Raw genomic sequence first — 24,378 nt, 5'->3', positions numbered from 1 at the left:
AGACAGACATACACCGTACCGTAAGTTGAGAGCTGGTTCATGCCCGATTCCAATCTAATTTTCGGCCGGCAAATGTTCCATGCATGATTTATATGGAGTATGAAATAAGTTGAATTGATTACAACTGAATTGAGTATCAGGGGGACTAGTAATCACGCTTATGTTTGTTTTTGAATTTGAACTTTCCAATAAGTTCACTGCCAAGTACGTGAACATCAATTATATATGTAGGTACGTCAGTTTGATGAGTCAATTTCTATCTAGTCTAGCTTTTTAAGCAGAGATATATATTCATCAATGTGTGGTCAGTACTATCTACTTGCCGGCACTACAAAAAAATGGTGGGCTTTACGCACGGAACTTCTTTTGTGGCGGGGTTTATGCTTGCGAAAATTCTTACGTGCGTCAAACGTGTGGATGGTGCGACCCTACACATCCATGCATGAGGTTAAGGGATCCGAGGTCAAGGGGTTAGCTATCTTATGCATGCTCATCTTGATATTAATCTTTGACACAACTCAATACAGAACTCACACAAACAATGAGAAACACTTTAAAAAGCTGCATTCTCTCTCAAGATCAAACAATAAGAACCTCTACAAGCTGAACATACATGTTTAGCAATTGCCAAAATATAATAGACCAAATATCGCAGTTCTAATACAGAAACCATTGCGTAACAACAATCACAAAGCGTTAGTTTTCCAACAGTGCTCACACCGACAATGAGCAACACCTTAAAAACTGCATATATTATTTCTCAGTAACCAAAATATATATCTAGAAAAATCTTTCTATTTATAACTTCTAACTCTTTTTTAAAAAAAATTGAAGATCGTTACAAGAGCTGCATATACATACGGCAACACATTTAAAGCTAGAGAGTAACTAGAATGAGTAAAACATAACTGTGATTCTATTATGCAATTCAACTATATGAGGTTTGATTGTAACTATAGGCAGGGAGCTAAGCCCTTGACATTATGCAATATTTGACACATTCCAAAATGCTGCAATACGTGACAGATGAGATGCTACAAGAATTCAAATGTTACCAGTCTAATCTATTAACTTGTAAAGTTGCATATATATATATATATATATATATATATATATATATATATATATATCAGTCTCTATCCAGAGTGAAGCTTCACTCTGAAATTACAGAGTGAAGTTCCAATTTTGGCACACTTTTCGGTCAAATTTTTTCACCATAAGCGATTCAATATTTAGGTATGATATTCAAGATCATCTATACAAAATTTCACCTAATTCAGATATCGTTAAGGTATTGAAATTAGATTAAATCAATGAATGAATTAAAACTGTTCAACGTGAACCGTTCGTGTAAATCCCAATTTTGAAAGCTCAAACCATTGTCAAATTGGATGAAATTTTGTAGAGATGATCTTGAATAGCATACCTAAATATTGAATCACTTATAGTGAAAAAATTTGACCGAAAAGTGTGCCAAAATTGAAACTTCACTCTGTAATTTCAGAGTGAAGCTTCACTCTGGATAATGACTGATATATATATATATATATGGCTGCACACACAGTCACAATATCACACTAAAAAAAACATAGAGACACGTACATGACAAGGGGAAATGATAAAACACAAAACAAAAAGTATTACTTTGAAAATGATGAACATAACCCAAACATGCATACGAATGATACGATCAGCACATGATTGATTAATCAGTAATGGATTTAACAATGAAGCAAATTAGAATGTACATGTTTTTTGGAAAAAGAAAGGCCAACCCTGCAGACAAACAACGGTAACGCACGCCAACCAAATCTTCCATTGCATGCACAAGAGATGAGATACTACATGAAAACCTAACATCTTCCACTTGAGTATAACTCATACCATGCATGCAAAGGGAAGGCGCACTTAAATCACTATATCACATTTAAAAATAGCAGTGAGTTAACCTCATTCTGTAACTTCTTCCTTCGACACAGAGCCTACTTTCGATTACGAAATAACAATTTACAGACCTAGCTCAATTTGAAATCATTAGAATTAGGTTTTTATAAATTTCATCAATAAGAGGATCGGACTTATGACTTCGGAAATCAAATAAGCATAGCACATGCTCAGTATTTGAAACAATATAGAATTCTTATCTAGAAATGGAAGAACGTGGCAGTTAATCCTCTTCAATTCCCTTTGCTTCGCCGCGTCAAGTTATTCAACTTAGGTAGGACTGCTGCTCGCATTTGGCGATGTGCAGCGTGGGGACTCGTTCCCATTTGTGGAGCGGAATGACGTCCTCTTTCCCATTCCCTTTTCTTGCATTTTTTCCTTCAGATGTTTCTGAGCCAATGAATTCTTGTGCAACTCAGGTCATTTAATATGAATCAGAAATCCTAGAAAACAAACGCAGATCAATTGATTAACTGTAGATCGAAGAGAGTGAAGAATTTTTCTTATCGTTCGCCAAGTACTCGTTCCGCCCCCGTTCACTTTTGCCCTAGTTTTGATGTCTGCGCCTTGGTCGTTGGCTTCTCGACATCTCACGACTCTTTGCTCAATTCCAATACACAGCGCCAACTGTTGGAGCATAAAATTTCTAGGAGGGTGATTGTCCAACAAAAGTCCCACTCCTTTGATCTTCGGGGAAGTCTCGTATGTAACTATCATGATAGATTTTGGGAGAAAGGTACATGCAAAACAAAAAGACACTCTGACGCTCAAGTCAGTGTCGATCTAAGCAGACATAACTAAAGTAAATTGGATTGATACTCATTACCGTTGTTACCAATGATCGTTCGGCCATCACCTATCCCAGTCTTCATTTGGTGATTGATCCCCTCCATATTTCTAAGTTTGTGAATATATAGGCGTTGCTTCCTTAACCCTCAATTCATGTTGTTGTGGGAGGTTTATGTCGTAGTGGGGAAGAGATGGTAGTTCACATTCTCACACAACCTGATCTTGCTTTAGTGATTTTTACTTTGTCAACTATCAAGTTACCTTGGACTTTAACCATTGAATCTAGTCAAGTAAGTAGAGGGCTCAAAGCTGAAAATTTATTCCCTCACAGTCAAGTTACCTTTGTTGTATTTTTCAAGATTCAAGAGTGGTTCACTTCCCTAGCTAATAGAACTCTTTTATCTGTTTTTTGTAGGTGAAAGTTTTAGAAGCAAAAGCCAACATATAGATCACGGATTGACGATGCCGTATTGATAAATTTCTGCTGGAAAGAAATTGTTTAGAATCTTCCACTTTGCTTCTGATTGTTAGGTATATAAGGCTTGATCTAGATCTGATTATTTAGCTAACTCTTTCTGACAATCTTCCACTTGGCTTCTAAGTTTTTGGGTGATTAAGACTCAAATCTATAACTTTCTCAGGTGATCAAAGACAGAACTTGAGTGTAGTGATACTTCTTCAATGATCATATTAATGAAAGAACTTGGCACACCATAACATCAAACTGCTCGGGCTTTGAAACAAGTTGCATGCAGCAGTTATGAACAATTATTTCATTGTAAGTAATCCCTGGATAATGTGTAGCCACCTCACACCAAGACTCTAAAAACAAACCATCTGCAAGCTTAGGCTGCATGGAATCGGTACGTGGAAGCGTTTTTTTTTAAATTAAGAAGCGGATGCATTTTAGAAGCGTCGGAATAATAAACATATATTATATACTATTTTATATTATATTTTTTAATTATTTTATCTAGTATTGAAATAACTGAATAACTATTAATAACTTATTTTCTAAACCATGATTATCTTTGGTTATAGCAATATTAAAGCTTCTTTTCAAAATTCAAACAAAAGAATGTCCTGCATAGTCTAAAAGTGTTGGGCACATGTAATCACGGGATGAAATTGATAAAAAATATATATATAAAAGGTCAATTTTCTCTCGGTCTCTCTCTATCTCATTTGGATTTTTCTTCATATCTCTCCCCAACTCTCCCTCTTCTCTCTTTGTCTCTCTCTCTCTCTCATCTAGATTTTTTTTCATATCTCTCCCCAGCTCTCCCTCTTCTCTCTCTCTCTGTCTCTCTCTCTCTCATCTAGATTTTTCTTCATATCTCTCCCCAGCTCTCACTCTTCGCTCCCGCTTCCGCTTCATATGCGGGAATCGGTTGTCAAGCCAATCTTCCGTGCTACGTAGCTGCAAGCTTCATAATGTTTGCCTTGTGCACATCAGTCACCTTCTTTCTATTGATTAGGTATGCATACTTGAAAGCATATTTAGCAATACGCTCAGAACAGAACTTTGTGATCACCTAGCAAAAGAGTAAGCATAAGTGGCTAAAACAAAATGAAAGATCGATTCATACATAAAAGGGGAAACATTCATGCTGCAACTGCTAAAACACTTCGATACAATGTAAACTGAAAATAGAAACATCAATGATTTTTAAAAAGAAACAACGCCGGTTATACTCCTAACTTTGTAGCGTCTAGGACAAAACTATAACCAAATCAATTCATAGTCGACATAGCTTTCAAAACATTGTCTCTACATTTCTGCCAATGGTTTATAAATTTTTATAAAGTTTAGTGAGAATTTATGAAAAAATAAACAGAAAAACAGGAGCTATATCAGATTTAAAATTTTATATAAAAGAACTCGATCAGCACATAACTATCCATTTAATAAGGTCCTAACCAGATATGGGGCCACATGGTTGGTCAAACCCAGGCACCAACAAATTGCAGAAAGTAGTATAAATTTTTAACCTCTGTAAATGTTTCCATTTCCAAAGTGCTACTGCTATTTTACTAAACTAATCACAAGTATTACTGAGCTAGTTAGCTGCTAAAATGTAATAGTATCAAAATTAAACTGCAAAAAAAAAAAAACAAAGATCAAATCCATAATGATCAGCAATTAAACAATTCGTAATCGCATTGTTGTTACCTTAAGGCTTTCAACGACTCCAGGAATGACCTCATGCTCGAGCCCCGAGTACTCACCCTCGGTGTTCTCCCTAATCACGACAATGTCGACGTTTTCATGCTTGGTCTGCAAGCCACGCAGATTGAAGCAATTCACAAGAGACGCATGGAGATCGAGATCTCGCCGGAGCTGCATGTTGAGCGAGCTCACTCCGCCCCCATCGGCGTCGCCAGGCCGCCTTTCAGGCACACCTTGTTCCTTCTGATCGACTCGATCACCTCCTCCGGCACCCGCGGCATGTCGCCGGTGACCTCGTACTTCTCGAAGCAGAGCGGCGCGTGCATCGCGTCCGTCACCTGCTCGACGGCGTTGGTCACGAGCGGTCCAATTCCGTCGCCGGGGTGGGTTTGGGCCGTGAAGGATTGCGTGGCCGGCTTTGTTAGAAGGCGGCGGAGGATCGGTGTGGATCTTCGGGCCATGGCGGTGGGGTCAGCTAGGTCTCTCTCTTCTGTGATTTGTTAGTGATGGCGAATCGGTTATGCGATCATCTTTATTCGTCTTTTTGGTTTTGCGGAGAAACGACGCCGAATTAGAAAGAGCGAGAGGGCTGAGAGGTGGGCCAGAAATGATTTGGGCCGTCCAGGGAAGGGGGCCCAAGGATAGTGCGCGGGAAAACAAGGGGTACTTGCACAGTTGCACTAATACATCATTCTTTGGATGACATTTGTTCGGTAGTAGGGGAAAACTAAAGAGAACCGCAACAAACAGAGAACTGTTCGTGAGTCGGACATACATCATCAGTAATGGATTATATATGTAGACATGTAGTCGATCGTAAAAGGACACTGTCCCTTAAGAAAATTGAGAGTTGTGAAACACGCAGACAAGATATTCGATTGGGAAGAATGATTACAATAATCCACATACGTACAATATCAGCTCCTTCTTCTTCTGCACCTACAAAACCCTAGTCCACTGTTGAAAAGGAAGAAGACACTGCAACTTCTCTCTGCTGTCCAGTTGCGGCTTTCACGTGCCAGAACAATAGTGAATAACAGTAACTAAACATATATATAAGCCACTTTTACTTTCATTAATCTCAGGCGTCTTTTTTATAATTATATTAGATTAATATAACTAAGGATACGTCTACTAAACTTGAATGAGATTAAGAGAAAATAGGAGAGGGAAAAAATGAAAAAAAGAGGGAATGAGTGATTCTCATTCATGTGTTTACTTGATATCAAAAAACAAACATGAATGATTCCCATTAATGTATTTACTAAAGTCTAAGAAGGAGAATCCGTGTTAATTTAATTACTAAAATGCTCATACATTACATAGAAGTATACTCACACGTGTGAAAAGAAAGAAATATTTGTGGAATTAAAACATTCATTCACCCCTTAATTAAAATCACTATCTTCCTCTCATGAGTCTCATCTGGTAATGGGAAGAGGCGAATGAATATTAAATTCAAGTGGGCTCAAATTATTTTTGTTTTCCCTTGGGTGCAAATAAACAATCAAAACACAAGAAATAGAAATGAAACCATCATGAATGATTCCCATTGGGTGCAAGTAAACACACCCTAAAAAGCTTCATCACTACTCATCATGGGTTTGCAGAATGAAACACAGAGTGGCGCTGATGATTGCATCTAGCTATTCTTGCAGCTTGCAGCCTTGCATAATAAACATCTTCCTTTTCACAAATCACAATTGCAGGATTCCATAAGTAAGAAACTTGAGGTTTCTTTTCGCTTCTGGTTTCTCTCGGTTTCGATCATTTTAGATATTAATGAAAGAAATATTAGTCTACAATATACAGACATACATAACTGGCATCTATACAGTATACACTATACAATGCCCAAGTTATAGACTTATAGTTCAAGACCTGCTTCCATCCATTTATTTCCAGAAACATATGCTTGTTCCACATATAGATGACTATTTCTATCTATATGAATAGCTAGGTTTTAACTTTTGAGTCGGCCATGAGTCCCATGACTTAAAATTCATGAACGCAGGCACAACAATTATTGAAGCTAATTAACTATGAAATTGTATGGAAAATGAGTGAGCTTGAAATTCACTGACTTTTAGTGAGACATTTCATCATCACTTATCATATAAAGCTAGGCGCCCCGTGCAATGATTGCCAGCGAGGGGCAAACATCGCCCGGCAACTATCGTTTTATAGGTAGATTAGTTAATCAGAAGATAACTAATGATGAGAGATCGAATATTGAACTTTACTTCTTTAGATGTGTCATATCGATCAAAATTTGGACAGCATTCATTTCCCATCGGATTGGTCAATTCAGTATAGATGCCAGTTGTATGTCTGTATATTGTAGACTAACATAGCCAATTTGAGGAAGCATGCAGCCCGGCTAGCTAGCTAGTTGATCAATTATTCCGTAAGAGGGAGACGAGGCGTCTTCTTCAATCTTCATCAAGGACCTATCGTTTAAAATGTTGAGCAAGTAGCAACTAATTGACTTGGAGCTTAACTCATAGAGATGTATTATCCAATTATGAATGTGTGTGGCTCATTTAATTTCTACGTACGGTTGATCATCTTGTGAAAATCATGATAAAACGTAGCCAAATCATTAAATGGTCCAAATGCTCGATCAGAGATTCATAAAATCTGCACAATTTCAATTGGATCTGATATTATCTTTATTCGCTAACAGTCTATTATTTTTTGATCTTGATCATGATCATGATTGTAGAAGGAACGAATTACATGAGATAACAGTTGACGTAGTCCATCTATACTGAGATATCCTTCATATCAATGGACATTTACCAAGCTCCAGCCTCCAGGCATGAAGGTGGAACAAATATTAATTATTGATAAAAAAAAATTAACTTACTGCATTGTTTGAAGAAACATAATAGAAAAACTCTGATAAAAAAAAGCAAAGAAAAGCTTTGAATGAATTTTAATTATATACTCCCTCCGTTTTTTAATATAAGTCGTTTTAGCAGTTTTCACACATATTAATAAACAATTTTAAATGACAATTTAACCCATATTTAAGGCTCTATTGCTCGTACATTACTACTCATCACTTTTCTCTTTTATCCGTGTCATTATTATGGCTCAGAAATAAATTAAGAAATACTATGAAGTTAAAGATAAAACGACTTGTATATTGAAACGAAAATCAAAACCTAAAACGACTTATATTAAAAAACAATGGAGTATATTATAAAAGCCACAATTAAGTGAGAAACATATCTAGACAAGTTTGTAGTGGTGGATCCCTTAGTAAAATGAGTCACATTTACATAAATATTCGTGGCTAAAGTCTAAAAAGCAACCGTCACAGGAGTAACAAACACACTATGAAGCACGGAGATGTCATTTGGGTCGCGTATCGTGTGTTCGATAAGGACATACGAACTGACTTTAGACACGGCTCGGACACGCTGCAATACGTAATGGACACATGAGTATCTGAATCGGACATGCACCAACTCATGATAAAAATGAATGTGCTTATGGTAAGATTCGAACCATGATCATCCAAGACACCCAACAACTTTTCAACCATATTCTTAAAATGTCGCTGCATCGTGGCTGTATGGCTTTCCCACGAATATACGTGGGTATTAGGGTCAAAGCCCATGATTGAGAAATCTGCGTGCTGATCCGGATACTGAATAGATTAATATTTGATTATTGTTCCATATATACATACAGCCAGCACTACAAAGATTCCTATACCAAATCCATTGTATCGTTAACTCGATGAATAAATGTTCCCATACGAAGAGAGAAAGCGACCAAAATTGAAGACTTAAAGCAAAACCGAATATATATCGGAGTGATTGAGAAGGCCAGGGTTAACAGATTGTGAAAAATATTGGATTGATCATCTTGAAATATTGTATTACATTATGTGATAATTAAAATTATACAATAGGAACATTTGATGGATAGCAAGTCCAATAATTAGTTCAGTAAATAAATTTAGTACAAGAACGTAACGGCTTTCAAGTTTGAACATTCAAACTCAAGAACTACTGTATACATGCATCATGCATGCAATGATGCGATCGATCATATCATCCTTTTGAATTATTAGTGTATTTACTAATGTCATAGATAGACCAGTAATGATTAGTTCAGTATAGTACGTAGTACCATTTATTCACAACATTGTTCACGATCAAATCCCGGCCTCTCCCAAAATTTGGATGTGTTATTTATCACATCCATTTCTTCCACTGTCACATGTTCACAGCTATATATGTGCATGCTGCTCCCGGAGTAGTATATTACATGAACGTATTTCAATCAGTTCAAAGAAAAAAGTAATCTATGTATCCATTTCAAGAAAATATATAGAGATAGAGATTGTAGATGATGGCTAGCTCGTCTCTTAATTAATTTCATCATAATCAAGTGAATCAACTTGTAACTAAAGAGAAGAAACAGGCAGATCAAGGTCTGCCACGCGCTCTGGCAGTTTGTATATATGCTCATCTGAGTCTGTGATTCATCTCAAAAAGCTTATGAGCAACAAGATTTCCGCACAGACCATTGAACTCGGAAATATCGTGATAAATTAACTTCTTAGTTACAAAAGAAAAATATAATACACATCAAAATAAGAAGTATCATGTTTATTCATTAATAAGGAGGCATTATATATGCATTACATTATATATTCATCATTATCTAGACTAACATATATTAATTAGGACAAGATACACCGGAAGATTACGGAGAGTAATTCTCCTACAACACTCTCCCTTGTATCGCGATCCTAATGTGTCATAGTGCATAATTGTTGCCTCGGTAAAAACCTTATCAAGCAAAACAAAAACCTCTTAGATAAAATAAAAACTTGGTCGAAAAGAAAAAGAACACAACGCACCAACTACAATTGAAGATATAGACTCCCCTAAAATCTACAAAATAACTCCCCATGATCGGTAACTCAATCTCGGAGTTTAGATAAATAGCGTATACGAACGCTCTTCACATTCTTCAAAAGTAGCAATGGGTCTATGATTTAAATATCAAACTTTGCCAAACATTCTTAAATCAAACATGTACACTTATCCGTACATGTATCAAAATAAAGAGAATTGCATAACAACTCAAAACAAGGATTTACAATGAAAATCAAATTCACGCGTGGTATGATCTTCACGCACTTAAACAATCATAAATTCTTCAATACAAAGGTATGGATGAACCATAAAATTTTCTGGAAAGTAAATGCTCATGGATTTCCAGTGATATATGATTCACAACCTAGTTCGTTTTGAGCTGATCACAAGCTATGTCGAAGTTGACTCATCTGCAGTTTCCAAATAGATCTGTCCTATTTTACTAAAATAACTAAAACTCATTCAATATAACCGATATTTTCAAATGGTTGATGTCCCTAGAAAGTAGACACATAGAACTTTCCAATTGTACTAAATTCAACATTTTCCAACAAGCTAGCTGCCCTATAAGTCTCGTGGAAGTTGACCTACAAATGTGGACAGATTCTAACATCGATTCATTAAAGTGTCTTTTGTGTTGGGATATAGAATTTGATATCGTAACGTTCTATGATCAAGCATTGACATATATGTGGGTGCACTCAGCCATAATCTTGGTGTTACGAGTTTAAACTGAATGAGATGTTGAGTTAAGTATATTACAACAAGTACATGCATACACATATCGTACTTATATATTAGAAGTTCGCTCAAACAGTGGAAACACGTCTTCTCTTGACTTCGACTGATTCATGAAATACTTGTAGGCATTAGTTTAACGTCCATACTGCCTTTAGCCAACCGATAAATAACATCATCAATAACGGTTATCACTTTCGACATCTAGTATTCTCAAGATCCTTTCATTCTAAATATATTTGCATGCAATATTGCATATCGCCTAACAATTATGGGTATATTACTTATGCGTAACTAGGGGATATAAGCTATAACCGTTTAATTGTCGCTCCTGCTCATCCATTATGGAGAATGAACATAGGGTTACGGGATGTTCAACATCTATCCCGCCATACAATAGAAAGTCTTCAAAATGAATTCTCCTGCATTATCCAGTCTAATAGACTTGATTGGATAGTTAAGGTGGTGAGCCCTGAGTTTTAAGTAAGGAGCTTCAGAATTGCAGCATTTGGCTCTTAGTTCATGAAGAGTCCATCATATTTCATTTTAATATCCGTAGATTTATCAAGTTAACGCGCTCTGTGGTCTAGAGACACTTGAATTAGGTTAAAACCAATCCATTCAGGATCTTTATCTACATCTCTTAGCTTAGTCCCAACAGAGATGATATGCGACCATAAGTTGCAAATTTAGTTGTTTTGGAAACCACCTAACTGACAAGGTATTATGAGAACAATCCGTCTCATATTTGATTCCAGGGCATTTTGTTAGAGAGTTTGCACCATAAGGTGAGTTTAAACTCTTCCATTTCTCACTACGCCTAACAAAGATATAACCGATAGGATTTACATGTGCAGTGCTGGCATTATCTGACCAATGACCTATCTCTTTATTAAAACTGGATCTTACGGCTTTTCAGGAAGCTGTGGCGGCGACGTAGGTCGATCATCACCATTAATTCATGTCGGATAACACTTTCCATGTAGGTCAATCTACAATGTTGGAATTTTGCTTCAACAAAGTATGTATGTATCGACATCGAACTCATTCAACATTGTCATTCTTCGAGATCTCTTATTTGGATTAGTATTGACATTGAGACGTCCCCCAATGATAACCATCATCCAAGAAAATAGACGAGTGAGTATCATTGATCATAGATCAAGTTGTGTCATAACTCGCATTCAGCAAGTATTATCGAACCAAGTGGTTTCTCCACACTTACATGAGAGCCACAGCCTAGTGACACCATCTACCACATTTGTGGAGTCACCACGCCACAACAAAGAGTGGTTACATGTCCATTTGTCAGACATCAATTCTTACAGACATACCTGCAACATGTATCTCTAATCTCGTCACTTCCATTTGTAGGACTATTAGGATCATGATGAGGCATAGTAGGACAAACCACAATAAAACCAAGTCGTTGAACTTGAACAAACCTATTTTTCTCTCCCCCTAACGATGGGGAGACTGGCTCACCAAAAGTGACTAAACGAGATCGCATGTTAAGGTCTATATAAGCGAATATAGATGGAAGTTCATGTCTTATTCAAAGACAAAATTTAACATCAAATAACCCATCATTATGCGTTTGTGGAGGCGCAATTTGGCACATAAAATATGTGGATGACAAACCGTTAACATAATTCGTTAACAAACATGTATATTGTTAGACTTAAAACACTAACATGTGAATCGTTATAACCATAACGTCAATGATGGTGGTATAGATGGATACCATAAAATAAGACACGCTACAAGTCGTAACTTATGATTTAAATTGTTGGTTCGTTGGAAGCCTAAACACATCAACAACTAATACCAAAGCTCTATTTTACACTTCTTTTAATGGTTCACTGACTTTTCGAACCCCAAATGCTACCAATTTTTAGGAGAAAGTAAACATGGGTGTTAGGAATCCAATAACATTGGCCTCACTGCCGGAGCAGGTCGGTAAAGCACCGAACTGGCCAGAATACTTGCTAGAGGTCAGTGATCACTTGTGTCGAGCGGTTTACCATGTTCTAGGTCTCCAAATGCCCTTCAATTTTGTGAGTAGGTAGCCTTGGATTTTAGAAATTAGTGGCCGCAAGTAGAACCTCAATAGTCCACCTAAAATTAGGTGAACCGGTCCTCACAATGATAAGTCCGCAATCTGTAAATTCTGAAATTTTAGGCCTTTTTAACTTTTGTCATTGTTTTGGGTGCTCCATAACATCTATGTGTTATGGCTTAAGTTTAACCATGATATATGTATCACCGTAAGATATTTTAGCCTCAAAGTGAATCATGATAAGCCAATTTAGACTTTCATCTTATGTCTCATTCTCTTTAGCATAGGAGGGTGTATGCCACTCCTAAACTTTGCTAAAATATAGGCTTAGAGATTGAGCATAGTCAATGAAGGATCATAGAGGGGGCTTATGCACTAATCAACGCATAGATTACATCTCCATTACTTTGAAAGAGTTATGTATAACATTTTTACTCAAAAGAAATAGCTTATACGAGTTACCGATTCATTATTCTGAATCATAGTAACGTGAAAAACAAACAATTTACACTAGATCGACTCATGAGATGTGCTCCTCATTATAAGCAATACATAAGAACTCTTTCACAATGAGTTTTTAGATGGTACACGTTGGCATAAGTATTGCATTCAAGTAGCTTATCGTCTTACCAATTTCATGGTTTTCGTTGCTAATTCATCAACGTAAACAACTACTATAACAAAAAAAATCATTTCATAGGTTCAATTGCTCTCTTGATTCATAAAGCATGTTACTTGAATCATAATACCGTAAGGCATTTAAACTTAAACCACTCGTGATTCTATGTGATGATCTAGTCATCGTAGTCACAATGGATTAAAAACTAAACCATTAATAGCTTTAAGGTCTTCTAGCTATGCACTCAATGTCTCTTGAACATATTCATAAATAAGGATATAGAGACAAGTAGTCTTACGTTAAGATATGTAAATATCACAAATTATACCTCGGCAAGTACACTGCTATAGTCCTAAATGGCTGTATAACGGTACTTGAGGGTTTTAGACCCTCAAACGTCATTCACGAGTGATTTTGACATGCATATATACCATAGATCCAAATGCAAAGATCGGTATTGCCTAGGCATACCCAAAAATAGTTGCTAATGTAAAAAAATAGAGTCAAAAAGGCTAGGAGTTCATGAGGAGGCTGTGCGAGGGGGCTGCTAAGGCCATGCGAGGAGCCATGCCGGGGTCCTGCGGGGGGCCTCGCAGTGGATTGCTAGATGCCTAGGGGCCGAGATAGGTTCTCGGCCAATTTTTGATGCCATTAGGGATAAACCCGGGCGGCGGACGAAACATCTTGGCGATACTGCCATGGTCGTAACGCGCGAACATGTTATAGTTTGTCACTCCCCTAATCTTGTACAAGTGTTAGTTCAATTCAAACTTTGTGAAAACATCACCATATTTTAAAACGGTGGAATATAAAGTGCATTACATGACATGTAGCAGTTCAAATCATCACCAAAACAAGGTGGAAACATGTCATAACAAGAGATCAATTAACGTTTCATCATGCCAATGAGGCATAAATATGGTACAACAAGCATTGTCGGTTCGAAATAAAACCGAGAGCAAACGCTCATGGCTCGGAGTCCTTCGGCGTTTTGCAATGCTAGTTTGCAAAGTGTTGATCAAAATCAATAGATGATGACCTAATCCGCCAAAGATTATGGAGAACCGAAACAGATGTATAATAACAACATTAAAGATCATTTAAGTGTGCATTGCGCCACACAAATATCGTGTAAGCTTGACTTATGCCACAATTAAAACTATAAGCTTATTAGGTAGTGTCATGTAGTATGTAATGTGTTACATTGCATTAACATATTGTTTTTGGTAATTAAACCATATATACATGAAAACATTCTCGTATGTTCATTTACTTGAACTACATGAGAAAATTATAGCCAACAAATGTATTGAGATCTTGACCATGAAATCAATTCAAAGTGTAATGACTAAGTAACTATAGTCACACTTGTACAGTGAATACATTCACAAAAACTTGAGAAAATACACGGATTTGTAATCATTCAGAATATTAATCGAAGCCATATGCTTCATTCTTTTATTTTAATAACCGCAATATATAATTGCTTTTGTAATCCCTAATAGTGAGACTATATTCTCATGTTCTTCCATATAATGAGTGTCTTGTTTCAAAAACTTCTCATATCTCGCTCTTGTATATTTTGATTATAATGTTTATGTCTTTCGATGACACGATGTTGCACCAAAAGAAATTAATTTTGACTAGGTGCATAAACACATCCAACATGAAAAAGCCAAATTTTAGGGGCATATTGCAGTCAACAAAATGGAAGATTCATTATTTATCAATATATGATACAACTTCAAGTACTGAATGGTATGAGTGACAATTTTAGTCACAAACATGTAGTATAAGCGACAAATTTCGTCACAAACCAATGTTTGTCCTTTTTTTTTTCAAACTTGTAGCTACACACAACGATTACAGATGGTAACATCGACACTCCCAGCCACTCTTAAAACTCGTTATCAATTGAGTGGCGAGTTCCCCTAATATCTACCCGAGAAGCGAAAGAATCGGGTTGAAAAGGAAAGGGAGGTTGAAAGTCCCCGATGAAAGACAAAATTCAGATGAATTTAAATTTGTATGAAAGCAGCAATGCTAGTTAAAACATACTTGTTTTTTTGCCAAATAAATAGCATATAAGCGTTGCTCTTGCTTGATTTTCACGATCATGCTTGATTCCATATTTCCACGAATATGCGGCGAAATGACTCACCATTGCATTTTGTATCATTTCACGATTAGTTTTATGAAAAAAAATCACATGATTAGTTAAAATTCACTATATATATATATATATATATGAACTTACTGATTTACCATTATTATTTTTTGTAAAACAGTAAATTATTAAATAATAAATATGATTTACCGTTAGACTTTTACCATAAGAGGTAAAACCTTCTTTGCAGTGGGTCGGGTCAGAGAGCACCGACCAATCGGACCCTTAAATCTAGGTCAAGTTTTGCAGCCGTCGTTCTGGGCTCCTGAGACTACGGGCCGCTTGGGGAGTGCTGGAGGATATCGTCAACAAAAGCGACCTTCTTAAGATGCCGAACTGGGTAGAAAAAGTTGGCACTAGACAGAGGTTGACGAACCGAGCAATTGCTGCAACAAGGGTCGTCGATTATGGCGATGCTTGGGTTGCACATCATAGGGGTTCGATGAACATGTGCATGTGCCGCCAATTCGCAGGGCTGGGCTTGCAAGTCTGGTCTGGTGATCGGCATCGTTGCAGATCGGAGAAGGAAGGGTGCCCATAACTAATTTGATTTCTGCTTTTTTTTTTCTTTCATCCTCTGCCAAATTTTTATTTTTTTTTATGACATGAGGGATTTTTTTTCTAGAAATTTAGGGTTCTAGACCTAGGAACTCAGTGTTAGAACTACGTGCTGACAACGTGTTACAGAAGAATGTAATACGCAGGGAGAAACATCATTTGTATTCATTGATAAGAAGACCTTATATATATGCATTACATTGAGTATCTCGTTGAATAAGATATTATATATTATTTCTTACGTAGACTAACTTATACTAATTATGACAAGATACACCGAAAGATTACGGAGAGTAATTCTCTTACAACACTTCTCTGTATTAATTTTGTATTAATAAGTTGATTTTTCTTTCTTTGTGATTTCATCTCTACCATAAATTTTTCTTTGTGCAAAGTTATGCGTTAGGGCTTCAATAAACCAAAGTTTACTTCTAACTCGTCCGAGGGAAAAAAAAAAGAACAGAGATTGTTGATCAACATATGTTGTAACACTGTAGCAATGTTTGAGGAGGGATCGTTTTAGAGGTGCAATCAGAATGAGAATCCAGGCAAAGTTTTCATTGAACCCCAAAATTGGTATGAAACATGAGTCAAACATTTTGTGCAAATCCAAATACTCATAATCAAGATGTGAAAACCCAGAGAAATGCAAAGCTCATGCATGCTACTAACTAGCAATCATACTAATTTGACGCATCTAGATCATATCCTATATGTCTTATGATTGCATGAAAATTTTACAACACCGACACACTATATACAAAATCGGAAGAGGTTAGTTTGATCAATTCCCACACACTCTTTGATCGATTACTAAATTGTATCCCATCGACCTCTTTTGTCATTTCCGGCCAGAAACTTTCGTCTCTCTTGCAACCTGAAGAAGACAATGGCTGAGAAGGATCTCAACGAGAAGCTCACGGAACTCATCAGCTCCTTGCAAAACCAGGTCAGCTAAGTAGACCACATACTTTTTTCACCACAACAATTCAATTTTGTATGTAATTGAGTTTATTACAAAATAGAGATTAAAGATCATTAATCTAAACGTTAGTTTGTTTCTGGCAGGGCATTCTGGATGACTACTTTGATGAACTGAAAGGGTTACAAGATGAACAAAGTCCCCAATTTGTTACGAACACTATAGCTACGTACCTCGATGGAGCAGAGACTACGATAGCAGAACTCACCGAAACTCTGTAATTAATTTTGATTTCTCCAATCTTTATTATCAAGTTCCTAATTAATACTTCATATAGGGCTGGGACCGGTACGGTTCGGTTCGAGATTCGGCCTCGATGGAGCAGAGACTACGATACTGATAATTTATTCAGTTTCGGTTCGATATCGTAAATTTGAAACTTAATACCGAACCGAACCCGTATATATCGATTCGGGATGGGTTCGGTTCGGTAAAATTGTACATTTTTGCATGTATTTCTATCTATTTATAACTATTAGCTAATGTAAATTAACATTCTTAATCTTTAAAAGTACAATATAGACCTAAAAAACTAAAAAAATATGGAAAATGCATATATTTAATGTATTTTATACATTCGGTACGAATTATACATATATCGAACCGTACCGTTTATAAAATTTCGGTATTAAATTCGGTACGAGACGAAGACATTTTACCGATTTTTTCGGCATTCGGTATGGGACGGTCGGTTTCGGTACCATTTTTTCGGTACCAACTCCCACCCCTAACTTCATATGTATAAAACTCATTTCTTTTGCTTTTAATAAGTCTAGGAGTGAGCCTGCAGTGGACTATCCAAGGGTGTTATCTTGCCGATAAACTGAAGGGAAGTAGCATGAGGTAGCCTTTACACTCTTTCTATACTAGTATTTGAAACAGCAGTGTACACATTATTTTAATTTTAAAGGACTTCAGTTGTTGATATCCTCTATAGAAAATTTACAACACAATATTGATCATGAATAATAAGAGAGAGTTAATATCGCAGTATCGGCGGCTCTCAAATGGCAGATGCTTGTGCTGAGCTCTGTAATGCAAGTGAGGCTTGGATGGAAGATGTTCGTGCTGAGCTCTGTGATGAGGATGAGGTGAAGCAGAGAGAAGCGTAAGAGATAGATCGATCTATCCCTTAACCATCACCATTTATTTTTTCAGTAAACAAACCCTAAACAGTGTATTTATAGATTAAGACTAACTCCCTCTTATAGAACTTTGTTCAACAAAAATGGATGTTGTTTTCAGGTGCAAGGCACTCTTTGAAGAGGTCGAAAGTGAGTATTCTATCTTGGAGGACAGTCTGAATAAGATTGCTAAGGTAGTTCCAACAAAGACTTCTGTTGTTTCATCAGTTTACTACAATCTCTTCTGATATTCTAAATTTTCTTTCATTTTGAAACCTTCAAAAACATGCTGGATTGTGCAGTTGGAAAAAGCAATTTATGATGAAGCTCAAGAGTAAAAAGCAGTAAACCGAGCACTGCTTTGTTTGCTGATTCAAGTCTTCTCCGGCCGATCAATAGTTTCCTCTGTCGAATATTGAATAAGTCTAGTAGTTTCCCGCGTCGAACAGAACTGAGAATTTGTAATGAACTCATCACAATTAGCAACTAGTATTTCTGTCGTGCATTATATATCGAGCTGGCACCCTCTGTATGGAAGCTTTATTTATGATCAGCCAATATGAAAATATTTGGTTACCTTTGACTTGTGATCAATCGGATTATCACCTCCTGGCACCAAATTTGAGTGCTTTCGTTAGTCAATCAATCAGGGGGATAGTTCCACCATAAATCATGGGAGTGATCAACACCAAAAGCTTTGGCAGACGCCAATAAGTACTAGCTAGTTTTGAGTCATCAAAGATGAAAATGGAGAGTTCAAGAACGGGCAGAAGTAATGACCATTGGTAAAATAGATAGGAACATATTATACAACAAGAGACTGACTAATCTTTCAAGAACAGAAGAAACGCTTGATAATTCTTCTAGTTCTAAATAACTGAACACAGAATGTTAACAGAAGAACCGATTTGCATCCAACTGCAACGTTAACTAGCTTCTATTAACAAACTACTACCCAACTACTGTACTTGGAGGACAGACAAACCAACAGGTACAGCAAGCCGTAGAACAGCTTGTACTGTGATTTTAACTGTTTTCCTTGATTCGGGACAATAACGATAGACAAAAGCTAAATCAAATCACCCATATTAAAGAAACCTTCATATATCCCGTATCTGCATTCTGCAAGAACAGCGGAGTAGAAATTAGGGCTGTCAATGGATCGTGTCTGGTTGGGTTCGTGTCGGGATAAGGTGTCTCGCGTGTTATAAAATGTAAACTCAAACTCAACCCATTTAATAATCGTGTCAAAAATTTAAACTCAAACTCAACCTATTTATTAAACGGGTTACCCGTTTCCAACCCGTTTAACCCATTTAATAAATATATTTGTCGTTTTAGATAAGATAACTAACTAAAACAATAATCAAATAAAAAAATTCATTGTATTACCAAAAATTCTAGATCAAAATGAAAAAAACTTACTAAACCTTTATATACATATAATATTACCATTTTAAATAACTTGTGTACGCGTATTTTATATAGAATTTAGTTCGACTCTTTTATTAAACGTGTCATGCGGGTTCATTTCGTGTTAGCGGGTTAACCCGTCATTGACCCGTTTATTAAATGGGTCATGGTGGGTTGACCCGCCGCTGACCCGCTTTTTAATCGTGCGGGTTCAACCCGCTTCATTTCGTGCGGGTTTCGAGTCGTGTTATCGGGTCGTGTCGAAATTGACAGCCCTAGTAGAAATAGGATCAGAACAGACAAACAAAGAAGGCCATTTGACACAATCACAAGTTCACAACACCCTAACAATGTTGTAACACTGTAACAAGACTCTTGCAATAGTAATGATTTCAATGACATAAGATGATTAAAACTGATCAAGCAAAAGAGTATTAACAACTGTTTTGAACAATAGTCAACCAGAAAAAAAAAACAAAGAAAGAGTTTCTGAAAAAGAACGTGCATCACTAAGAGGTGCAACTAAAACTTAAGAAATCAATTCATTCAGGACATTACATGTCAACCTTGACATTGATAAGGACTTGTGTCGCAATCGCCGTACACATACTGTATCATTCCAAAGTTATGATGACACTCTTTCAGAAATCAAATTCTTACCAATTGGTAGGTTAATCATGGCATGCTTGCATCCATTGGGTAACTCCCTAGTACACGCAAGAATGTAGCAAACTCCTGCAAAAGAAAGCAAATAATCATTTTCATATCTCTGTTTGATATTAATTCCTTTTATAGGACCGAGAATTAGTTTTAAAAAGATTCAAACCCTGAGATGTCTGAGGGCATTCTGTGCATTGTGATCAGCCATAGATGTTTCAAAATCCACATAGAAAAGATAGTCAAAGTATCTGTAAGAAATACAAAATATGATAGCAAGATTATTATAATATTTAATGCAAAAATTATATAGGGGTGGCAATTAAGGCCTATCATCAAAACTACACTCAAGGGCATGTTTATATAATTACTATGAAAGTAGAATTCATTTGAGATGTTACTGTATTTACTTTGGTTTTGGACATCCACCATTATTATCATCAGATGCTCGCAGGGGCTGCTTCCGCAAGGGACGGCTCTCAATCTGGTTAAGGAAACAAAGTAAGCTATCAAAAGGTTAACGAAATGAAAGTATCAGAAGAACTGGAAATTTCACAACCAACCTTTGTAAGGTTGATTTGACGCAATGCAAACACTGCGAGTGCCTTAAAAAGAACTCCAGGACCTTCTTCTAGTGAGAAAACTATACTCGTCTATACATTTAACAACCATGTGTTGGTAAAACTAATCTTTCAAGAACAGGGGTGGAAATACGCATTCAACAACTTTGCAGGAACCACCTTAAATGGCCTATCTGTGCCAGGAATGATAGGTTCTCTTGCAAGAATCAAAAACCGAGTTACATTATCAGAATCATCCTGTACAAAGAAAAGTATAAGTGATCACTACAGCATACTAAAATTCATCATAACACCAAATATTTTTGAAGAATACCTGAATATCTTCTGCAAGTATCTTCAGACCGTAAATATCTGCAGCAGCAGAGCTGGCCACTGCTCCTGCATCTTTCAGCTTGTGGAAAGAAACATGCTACAATTTACAAGCAGTCAGCTACAAGGATAGTAAAGCCCTGATAGGTTAAAGTGATCCAATCATTTAAATGTATCAGAAACTTCTAGTTTTAGACTGAAGCCTAAAACTCAATTTACATTGCAAAAAACCCTAACAATATAGAATCAGAGACCCTCTGACGGAATAATTAAAATGGTACGATTTTGAGCCCCCAGAGGTGAGAGTACTGAAAGTTATTCAGCCTAATAACTGCAAGCAAGCGACTTTTTTCTTGGTTAATCATAAAAATAAATTAAGAATAAAAATGAAGAAAACTTCATGCACAAACACAGCAATACAAGATATCATGTATACTTGGCACCAGAAATTCTTCAATCAGGTGTTTACCTTTGCTGCGCCAGCAGTATCATCCACTGCTTCTCTGACTAATCCAAACCTGGTCAATGTGTGCTCACACTGAGCAAGAGCCTGAAATATGACTAGATATGAGGGAAAGTATAATAAAATTGTAAATATACCAGATGAAGAGAGAACCGGGGAGCGAGCATTAATATACCTGTGGATGGCTAAGAACCCTTTTTAGGTCTTGAATTTCCAAACCAGGGTTAGCTAGCAAGCAATGCCGAACTGCAAGTTTAACTTCCCCTACTATATGCAATCTATGCCGGAGTAAAAGGTCATAATTCCTGTGGATGCTACCACCTAATGAATTCTCAATTGGTAAAACTGCTCTGTCCACAAGCCACCGTTCAACAGCCTACAGTGAATGAACCAAAAAGGTATAAACCCTACTTTGCCTAAACTAAAGAACATTGTATTCACTGTAAACTCAGTTTATTTGGTTTCCTATTTGGAAAGCAACCATATAACCAGTCTCCTGATTATCCAATAAAAGAAAACAGATTCTTTTGAACAGACACAGGCACAGGCACAGGTGAGCAACATAGAAAATAGGAGAAAATACAATTAACTAAAATACAAGAGATGCTAAGGCTACTGATAATATGACAAGAGATGCACAATGAGATTCTAAACCATTGTATTTTCAGTCAACAAACAAAGATTGCATAAGTCTAGCATATTCACTGCAGTATGGAGCATGCAATGAGTGGGCTGGTCTTCTAACAGCTCATTCCCTACATTAACACATTTCTGTGTCATTTTTCTCATAAAAAAGGTCTCATCTCTTCAATTATACAGCATGCCTCTACCAACATACAGTATAACAGGTGGTTCTTTCAGTGCAGGACAAATTTTTAAGAACTACTATCAATTTCCACAAACAGAATCAAATCCAGCAAAAAAAATTAAGCAGTTCTCAAATCATACTCCAAGAGGACATGTTACCACAAGCAGCCTGTCTTAGATTCATCAAACAAAATGCAATTCAAACCGTTCAGATCCATGAAATACAACGCATTTGCACATCATGATAATTGCATTTCCATGCTGCACTTGCATCATGGGTCACCATTCATGAGGTAAAGATAAATGCATAAACAGTATAAAATGCTACCATAATTTAAGAATACAATCAAACCCAACAAATAACAATATAAACAATTACTTCAAATGCAGTATCAAATTGTTCGCAAGGCACCGCTTCGCAATTTGGGTATGCCTTCTGCGCAGCTGACTCACTGTATGCTCCATGAACACCCTGAAATGTAATGTCAATATTCAGCCATCTATAACCAAAAAAGACAAATAATTGTATTAAGCATCAACGGGTGCTTGAACCAATCTGCAACTTAACCCAAAAAGTTGCATTCCCCGAATTCTTATGTGCATACTATCAAAATGATCTAATAAGAATCTAAGTTGGCGGCCCAAATTGAAAAAAATCAACTCATAAACCTTACATATTATGAACTCTATCTGATCCAATGTGCTAAAACAATGACATGCTAGTTATCAAAGGAACACCTCACTGAAGCCCTCAAAATATACAATTACTTAACCATTTTAGAGCTAAACATGCAGCTAACTCAATGAATGTCAAGATTTCAATCAACCAAGGACTTCACCACAGAACATGTTCATACACAATAAGGTTTTCTTGTCAAATTGCTAACCAGAACTCAAAACCATACGACCAAAATTTCCACTTGACAAATGACAACTCATAATTATTGATAAACTGCTCAATGAAAATAAACTACAATCTTTGTCCAAGCCCTACTGTTGGTTCCCATCTCCCATTACACTACTACATACATACCCAAGTCCAGGCAGCTTAAGTTTTCTCATCTCTTCAAACCTCTACCAAACTTCATGTATGAGTTTCCCCATCTATTTGCAGATTAAAGTTTCACATGTAGGTAATATCCTACTTTCAATATGATCAACTTACTTCACATGCATATACATAATCATGAATTCCTTGCCTATCAAAAAATTAATATAAAATAAAAATAACTCATCAAAATTAAAATGTCTTCTGTTTTTTCCTCTGTTTGGATCAGAATTTGAAAGTTAGGTACTTGCATACTTATAAATACAGCTCTACAAAGTTAGTTGATCAAATTGAAAGTTGGTTGTCCAATTCAGTATATAGCTTACACTCAAAAGCTGAGCAGAGAGAATGGAGAAGCTACCTGATAAGCAACCCGAAGCCGCGGGCCTTCCGATACCGGATTGGAGACGAAAGTCGACGACAGAGGTCCTGAATCAACCAAATCCAAATCATAAATGACCTAATTTTGCATTGAATTTTACAGAAACAAGGATCTGAATCAGAGCAAAGAGATTGATTGATTGATTACTTGGAAGAGTGTGCAGGTCTTTCGATGCGTCGTCGAACGGCGAGTCTTCCAATTCGAGAGCTCCGCCGACGTATTGGTGGCTCCTGCCGTTCCCGTCTGGCTGAAGAGAAGCGAGGACGACGGCGGCGGAACGACGCCGTTTGGGGGAGAACTTTAGTGTGGCTGCGGGGGAGTGATCGGATGGTGAGAGCTTGGAGGGGAAAGGGAGGGAGAGATGAGTGGCGGCGGATCGTGCAATGGTAGTCGCCGCCATCGAGTCGGCGCCGGAGAAAGGGGAAGCAGAGATCGGCGGGGGTAGATATGAAGATGAAAGTATGGAAATGTTCCCTTCCAACGAGGATCAGTTTAGGACTTTTCCGTTTATGGTTAAAAATTCAATTCATTTTTCTATCACATTTTAACGTCTCATATGTTGAGCTAAATTTTCAACTAAATTACTAATCATTAAGTATCAAACTAGATCAAATTAATAGTCGAATCAAATCTGTCAGAAATGAACCATTCAAGTTTAAATTGGTAA

At 36.8% G+C, this 24,378-nt stretch overlaps 2 protein-coding genes across 3 annotated transcripts; both read right to left on the bottom strand.

Annotated features, from left to right (window-relative positions):
- Positions 1–4,149: 4,149 nt before the first annotated feature.
- Positions 4,150–10,746, bottom strand: LOC126787358 (uncharacterized). Its single transcript, XM_050513257.1, has 3 exons — positions 10,665–10,746; positions 4,963–5,241; positions 4,150–4,268 (listed from the first exon to the last, which is right to left on the bottom strand). Exons 1-3 carry the CDS (start codon positions 10,744–10,746, stop codon positions 4,246–4,248), a joined length of 384 nt encoding a protein of 127 aa, XP_050369214.1. The 3' UTR covers positions 4,150–4,245.
- An 8,052-nt stretch (positions 10,747–18,798) lies between these two features.
- Positions 18,799–24,201, bottom strand: LOC126789499 (arogenate dehydratase/prephenate dehydratase 2, chloroplastic). Of its 2 annotated transcripts, XM_050515662.1 has the most exons (12): positions 23,859–24,201; positions 23,691–23,758; positions 22,661–22,753; positions 21,650–21,850; positions 21,481–21,561; positions 21,016–21,111; positions 20,862–20,939; positions 20,685–20,774; positions 20,532–20,605; positions 20,291–20,372; positions 20,125–20,199; positions 18,799–19,173 (listed from the first exon to the last, which is right to left on the bottom strand). In XM_050515662.1, the coding sequence occupies exons 1-11, from the start codon at positions 24,109–24,111 to the stop codon at positions 20,140–20,142; spliced, it is 1,176 nt and encodes a 391-aa protein (XP_050371619.1). In that variant the 5' UTR covers positions 24,112–24,201; the 3' UTR covers positions 18,799–19,173; positions 20,125–20,139. The 2 variants fall into 2 exon arrangements, 1 of the variants encoding a protein (XP_050371619.1); XR_007671530.1 differs by lacking the exon at positions 18,799–19,173 and having other exon boundaries at positions 20,136–20,199; positions 20,523–20,605.
- Between the last annotated feature and the right edge of the window lie 177 nt (positions 24,202–24,378).

This window comes from Argentina anserina, chromosome 3, assembly GCF_933775445.1.
Source record: "Argentina anserina chromosome 3, drPotAnse1.1, whole genome shotgun sequence".
NCBI classification, from domain to species: Eukaryota; Viridiplantae; Streptophyta; class Magnoliopsida; order Rosales; family Rosaceae; genus Argentina; species Argentina anserina.
This window is presented reverse-complemented; position numbering and strand designations above follow the sequence as displayed.